We start from the raw sequence: 7,060 nt of genomic DNA, 5'->3' as shown, positions 1-7,060 counted from the left end.
CAGGTATTTTCACGCAATCAAAGTGAGAGAGAAAAAATGAATCGATGTATCCGAAACCGAATCAATTTCGTTGCCGTTAATTTGCCCTTCCTTCCTTTCAACATCCTTAATTATTTTTGTTCGTTTGGTTGGTGACATTTTTTATCGTTGATTCAAGCAAGAAAGGAATAGCTTTCTAACAAATTTCGTTGTTGTTGTTGTTATTTTTGTTTTACTGGTTGCTTTGGTAACGCGCATATTTTGTTCTATTTATTTATTATATACAGAATATTTTCGGAAACTCGTGAATAAAAAAATATATATATTTCTATATATATATAGTTATTATTAATAATTAATTAGCATTGCACTTAATAATGACTTAGACGACTTCGAAGATTATTCGAGAATTGCTACAGTGCCCCCGGCGCCCGCTTCGATCTTTGGTACGAAACAAAAAAAAAATACATAAAATAAACAAAAAAATTTACAAAAAAAAAACTATTATACATAACACTTTCAATGATTTCTCGTCTCATTGAAAAAAAAAATTTTTTTTCCTTCATCCAACTTTTGAAACCGGAAGACAGTCGATTGTGGCGAATTCGCGTTAAGAGTATTCCTTACAGGTACCGGAATCCCATATAGTTTGTGTTTTTTTGTTTGTTTTGTTTTGCATGTATGTACAAACAACAAATAATAATTAATCTTTTTTTAAAAAAAAAACATAAAAATAATAATAATCAACATAAGATACAAACAAAAAATGATAAACGTAAATTAAATTTCAAATGTAAATTTACAAAGGCTTAAGCGCATTTTGCCAGTTTGTTTGTACCAGTCGATTTGGGCGTGAGAAGAAAGAGTGTTTCAAATTCAGCGGGAATATCAAAAATCAACAGGTGTGTGTGTATGATGTGTGTGTGCGTCTTCGGATAAATGAATTAATGATTCGGGCCCAAAACAGTTAATGTTTTTATAATTATTATTTTATACTTTTTGTTGTTGTTGTTGTTCTTCAGGCGATTATGTACAAGAAGTATCCCTAACTACGGCTCAAATATTCTTTATAATTAATGTTATTAGTATTAAATGGCAAGATTTTTTTTTCTGTATGTATATATATATATAAACTTATAGTTCTTAGGTGATGATGATCATCATCACCGGGTCGGTTTTTTTATGTGTGTGTGTGTGTGCAATTTTCTTACTCTCTGTATGGTTTACAATACGAATATCGATGGTTCATGTGCTGGCTGTAGGAGCCAGAGTGGGAGAACTTCTTCAGGCACTTGGAGCACTGGAAAGGTTTCTCGCCCGTGTGCAGACGCTTGTGCTCGGTGAGGTGGTGCTTGTGTTTGAAGGCCTTCGGACACTCGTCGCACTTGTGAGGACGCTGACCTGATCATTGGGAGAAAGATATGAAAATTAGCATCGTGAAATCTTATTAGATTTAATCTATTTGTTATTATTGTTATTATTACCTGAGTGCTCGTATTTGTGTCGGGCCAGTGAACTCTGCTTGGAGAAAGCCTTTTCGCATTGGTCGCACGTGAACTGTCCCTCGATCTCGACCTCCTGGTTGCCGAGCATCGGACTTCCCAGTCCCTTCGCGGCGAGTTTTCCACGTTTCGACTGCTGCAGATCTTCGTCGCAGTCCATGTCACCGTAGGATGATACTGCGGCCGCCGCGTCCGACCAGGAGCGTTTATCAGAGTTGGGACTGATGCTGGAGATGCGGCTGTTGATGAGGTGCTGCGTAAAGTTGGACATGTCGTGCGGACCGTACTGCATGATCCTCTCGATGGGCATGAAGGGCAGAGCGAGCTTGTGCGACGGCTGTCCGAGGATGTGCGCCAGTCGGCTACTACTGCTGCTGCTGTTGTTATTCTGATGGAGATGGTAGTCGACGGGGGATGGGGAACGGCGCGGCTCCGAAGAGCAATTCGACGCTTGGTAATGACTTTGGTACGGGGGGATCTGATGGTGCTGCTGGAAGGGTGTCGGGCTTCTCGAGGATTTGTGACTGAGATTGACGACCTCCTCGCCCGAGTCGGAATGATGGTGTATGGAGGAGGGTCGCTGCGGCGAGCTCGCCGGCGACGACTCCCTCGACGGTTGTTCCTTCTTGGTGGAGAGATCCAGCGGTTGCTCGCTGGAATAATGTTGGGGGTAAATTTTGTGGACAGGATACTGCTGGGTTTGTGAAGGCACCACGGATTGAGGAGGGTAGCGCGAATTGATCGTCATCGTCGACGATTGCTGCTGCTGCTGCTGCGGCGGCGGGGGCGGCGTATTGTAGGTCGAATGGATGAAACGGCCTTCGCGGCGATCGCGCGCCCTCGTGTTCTGGAACCACACTTGCACGACGCGCACCTGGAAGCCGATCTGATCGGCGATCTTCGCCAATTCTTCGCGCTTCGGACGCGGATTCGTATTGTAATTGTCTTTGAGAACCTTCAGCTGCTCGTCCGAGATCAGCGATCGCACTCGCACCTTTCTCCCATCCTCGGTAAGCTGATCCGTCGTCGTCACGGACTCGCTGTCCATATCGTACTCCTGCTGCTGCTTATCATCCTCCTCCTCGTTACCGCTTCCCATTCCGTTCGCCTCCTGCGGTTCCGTTTTCGGCACAATCGCCTCCTCCAATTTGGCGGCCAATCCCTCGCTCTTGACATCGACGTTCGTTTCGCATTCGTGCTCCTCGAGCTCCAATTGTCCGGCGAAATTTTTCTTGCAGCCGTTGCAGTAGAGCTCCGTGGTCGGGGAATGCGTGGACCGCACGCTCTGACAATCGCTCGAGTTGTCAGAGTATTTCTGCATGTTCGCACGCAGAAATTGCTTCGTCACGGACGCATTCACCGTGTCCAATATCCTCTTGACCGCCTCCAAATCATCGTTGTTGCTGCTGCTGTTCAGCTCGGATTTGATGTCGTTGTTCTCCGATTTGATCTCCACCTCTTCTTCGTCCATGATGAGATCACCGCAACTGGACGAGTTCGATTTATTAGACTCCTTCTGATCCTCCAACTTGATGGCGTCCTCCTGCATCCTGTGGCCAGGCGAGGAACCCTGCAGCTGCTCCAGCAGATGCGTCAACGCTGGCATGGAATACGGATTCAAAGGATGTCCGTTCGCCGCGTTCAGAAGACCGTGATGAGCCATGTAGAATGGATGGATTGCCGGATTGGAGGCCTGGATGTTCTGGATGAATGCGGCGGCGGCCTCCGAATATTTCGGAAGAATAGGCAAATAGGCGTTGTGATTTGTCGTGGCGATGTTGTTGTTCAGCTGCCTCTTGGGTCCTCGGGTGCTCGGAGATGTCATCTTCTCGGATACACCGGACGCCGTCGTCGTCGGCGCTCTGGTCCTTCCCAATTTCAGATTCATCACCAAACACTTCTTGGATGTCATGTGGCTGGAATACGATCCAGAGTGAGAAAACCTCTTGCCGCAGTTCCCGCACGCGAACGGCTTCTCGCCACTGTGTATCCTGATGTGCTCCTACATATCACCAAACAAAAAAACATGTCAGCAAATACATTCAACATCGAACACTTCAATTTCCAATCCTTACCTTCAGGTGATGCTTAAACTTGAACGCCTTGTCGCATTCCGTGCATTTGAACTTCCTCAAAACCGCGCTCTCGTCGTGGCTAATCATGTGTCTTTGCAGTCGGTAGACGTTGGCGAAGGTTTTGTTACAGATTTTACAAGACTGAAAAGAAAAAGATAACGAAATGAAATTTATTATAAATACCACCGCTCGAAAATAAGCAAATGCAATAATAATTGTCATTTAATTATGAAAATAATATTTTATTTACAATTTGTAAATATGTAATTATCGACATAATGATAAGTTTTATTATCGAATGTAAATATTTGAGTTGAATAATTTCAATGTAATATTTCGTATTAAATCATTAACAAAACATTCTATCTATTAAGCTGTAATCCAGAGACGGTGAGATTATTATTGATGCGGCAGCTAAGTAAATAACGTTTCGTTGGAAATCGTTTGGTCTCATCTGCGCACGGATGAAACGAAAAGTAACGTTAATTGAAGACGCAGAGCGAAAATATGCTCGTTGCACAATCTCGTTCTCAGTATTGCACAAGAGCGTCATTAAAACTCATTAAGCCGCGATCTCTGGTCGAAGAGTTGATGCGAGACACACATACACATACACACACAAAAAACAAAAAAAGGAGAAGAAAATAAAAGTGAACGTGCACAGAGATGTGAAATGAAATGGAACAAAACGAGAGGAGGCAACGAAAGACGACGGGTGGAAGAAGAAACATAAGAAGACGTTTTGCCGCTAAGGTCCATTACCGCGTCACGTGAGGCAACTCTTTCACACGCTGCACCAAACCATCCACCATCAGAGTACACGATATGCACATGTGGTTGTTGGTTATGATGCTTCTTCGTCATCGTCTTTTTTTGCTTCTATCATCGTCGCGTTACACATCATTCAACTCTCCGAGATATCTCTCGCGCGCATTCAATGCACCACTCGCGGCTAAATGCTAAAAATAAATCTTTGCCTGCGTGTCTTCTCTTCGCCGCCACCAATTAATGATTGTTTTGATCGTGATCATTTGACCCTAAACCCCCCTTAGTCTTCGTAGTAGTAATTGGAACAGGGGGGTTGGGAGGATTCACCGACGTTATTATTAATATTAAAGATGCGAGCGCTTTTTAATTAGAGTTTACATGACATCTGACATCGCGTCGAATTAATCTAAAATGATGTGAGAGCCCAGCTTACCACTTGTGCGTTTGCAGAGTGCAACAGTTCGTGCTTCTCCAATTGATCTTTGCTGGCGAAGGACGTGGCGCATTGGGAGCAACCGTAGGGACCGCCGACTCCGGCACCGAGACTCGGCGTCGGTGAAACGGCGCTCGGCATCGTCTGCAGATTCCCTGCTGCTTCGATGCACGCCTCCGGATGGGCCATCTCCATGTGATCCTTCAGCGATTGTATCGTCGGGCAACCCTTCTGGCATTGCGGACACTTGATGAAACATTCACCCTCCTCGCCCTCTTTGCTCACCCCATTCGTGAGGGTGGGAACTGCAACGAGAAAACAATACATATATATAAAAATATAATCGGAATAGAAATTCGACGCACAAAAGAACAAAGAGAAAAAATATATATATATAAATACATCGAGTGCGCGAGAAAGAAAGGGATGCAGAACGGAATCGATAAATACTGCATCGATGGATGATGATGATAATATAATAATAATAATACCGATCGCCTTCGTCAGCTTGCGACACTTTTCCGATGGTGGTGACATTTGTCTCGTTGCTTAGGAAACTTGATTAAAAAACAACAATGGTAAATTTAGGTGCTAAGCGCGTCATCATGTGATGATGATGATGATGTTGATGGGATGTTTGAATAATTCGCGTGAGTCAAGCTTCCGGACGCGATAAGATACGACGCGAATTCCTCGGTTTTGGCAAATGCACAATGCATGCAGCAACGTTGATACACATTTTTGCGTGCGGTCACATAAAAGAATAAAGGCTACAAACACAGTTGATAACCCAGAGGCAAAGGTCGAAGGAAACGTAAGCGTACACAAAACACGAATTCTTGTCAAAAACAAGCAATATTAACAATAATAATCAATTGCGATTAATTGTTTAAAAAATATTTGCGTAATTATTTTTCAGGTGTTCAACAACACATGTAAAAAGAATCCAATTGATGCGTGCATTCAAATCCAGTCGGTTGCCTAAGTCCCAAGGGGAAAAACGAGCCGCGTCGGAACGATTATTTTATCTCTCTCTCTGTTGATTCTATTTTTTTTTGTGGTAATTGCGGATTGGAAAAAATAGATGGATGGTCGTTGGTGATTGGTTTAAATTCGCGATGGTCGCTTTTTACCTTGGCCAATTGTGGGCCGGGTCAGGTGCGAGCAAATCGAACGCGATTGGCGCAAGGAGGGGGAGGACATTAAGCAGGTGCACACCTGTCGAATGTAGGTGGGTGGGAGAGGCGCCTCCCACTCGTTACACCTGAGCCAATCGCGAACAGGTGAGAATGTCTTAGGTAGAAAAAAATAACCACCTGCTGTCCGGACAATGGTGGATCAGAGTTTGATGAGGCCATGGATTGGAAGAAGCAGAAGGAAGAGGAGGAGATAGTGAAGCGAACGGGTAATTTTAATTGTTCGGCCGCGCTTGTTTACAGTCAATAGAGTTTGACCTTACCGTTTAACCCGATCCCGCATGTGAACTTTACTGAAAGGACACACAACTCGACTAATTAAACACGTGCAAATAAAACGGAACGCGAATAAACCAATTGGAAGCTTCGAAAATTCCGAACGAGAAACACACTTGACGATTTCGAGTGGATATGTAATATCTGGCTTATATACTCTCTCTCTTTCTCTATACCTCTCTACTGCTACTACTCACATTGACAGGTGTTCCACACATTGGCGAGACTCCAAAGTCTATAAGAGTAGCTGTCGTAGCACCCGTACATGCTCTCACTTCGCGCCACCATGGCCCACTGAATACTACAAAAGCGCACCGTGCACGAGACTTCCAAACTGGTGCGAAGCCCGCATCCCACCCTCGTCTGAATCCCCACCACCGTCGTCGACGACGACGCGCGCGCTCTTCTACCTACAACCGAGAGAGCGTCGCGACGCCGAGCGTCCAAGCACACTCACACACAAGCGCGCACATCTACACGGCATTCCCCCGTGCACGTACACACACACACACACTCATGTACACACCGTAAGGGGTAGGAGTCGGGGGAGGGGTAGGTTGTTGGAAGAGAAAGAGATACTGCGCTCGCCGCCCCCAAATCTCGGGCGCCCCTCTTCCTCCACGATGATATCAAATTGACGCGTGCGGTGGTGGTCCGTCCATCCTCCGTCTCCTCTCGTTTCGCATTCACCGCGATGCGAGCGTCGGAAGGAGACGGGGAGGACTCGCAACAAACAAAACACGCACAGAAAACCAACACCCCCCACGATCCAACGTCATAAACCTATAACAATAAATCAATCGCGTTTAAAAGTCAATGTTGTAAATTCGA

The 7,060-nt window shown here is 45.1% G+C and overlaps 1 protein-coding gene across 1 annotated transcript; it reads right to left on the bottom strand.

The window, feature by feature from the left end:
• Positions 1-1,164: 1,164 nt before the first annotated feature.
• Positions 1,165-6,572, bottom strand: LOC108563381 (zinc finger protein 1). The gene is made up of 5 exons (XM_017922040.1): positions 6,427-6,572; positions 4,758-5,062; positions 3,557-3,697; positions 1,464-3,483; positions 1,165-1,380 (listed from the first exon to the last, which is right to left on the bottom strand). Exons 1-5 carry the CDS (start codon positions 6,515-6,517, stop codon positions 1,187-1,189), a joined length of 2,751 nt encoding a protein of 916 aa, XP_017777529.1. The 5' UTR covers positions 6,518-6,572; the 3' UTR covers positions 1,165-1,186.
• Between the last annotated feature and the right edge of the window lie 488 nt (positions 6,573-7,060).

The sequence above is a fragment of the Nicrophorus vespilloides genome, unplaced genomic scaffold, assembly GCF_001412225.1.
Source record: "Nicrophorus vespilloides isolate i.1.1-1 unplaced genomic scaffold, Nicve_v1.0, whole genome shotgun sequence".
In the NCBI taxonomy this organism is placed as follows: Eukaryota; Metazoa; Arthropoda; class Insecta; order Coleoptera; family Silphidae; genus Nicrophorus; species Nicrophorus vespilloides.
This window is presented reverse-complemented; position numbering and strand designations above follow the sequence as displayed.

What these genes read in the sequence shown, in the direction of transcription:
- LOC108563381 (XM_017922040.1), bottom strand. Translation starts at nt 6,517, where the DNA reads ATGGTGGCGCGAAGTGAGAGCATGTACGGGTGCTACGACAGCTACTCT. An exon ending in ACTCTGCAAACGCACAAGTG is followed by an intron (nt 3,698 to 4,757) that starts GTAAGCTGGGCT and finishes TTTTCTTTTCAG; the next exon opens with TCTTGTAAAATCTGTAACAA. An exon ending in ACACAAATACGAGCACTCAG is followed by an intron (nt 1,381 to 1,463) that starts GTAATAATAACA and finishes CCCAATGATCAG; the next exon opens with GTCAGCGTCCTCACAAGTGC.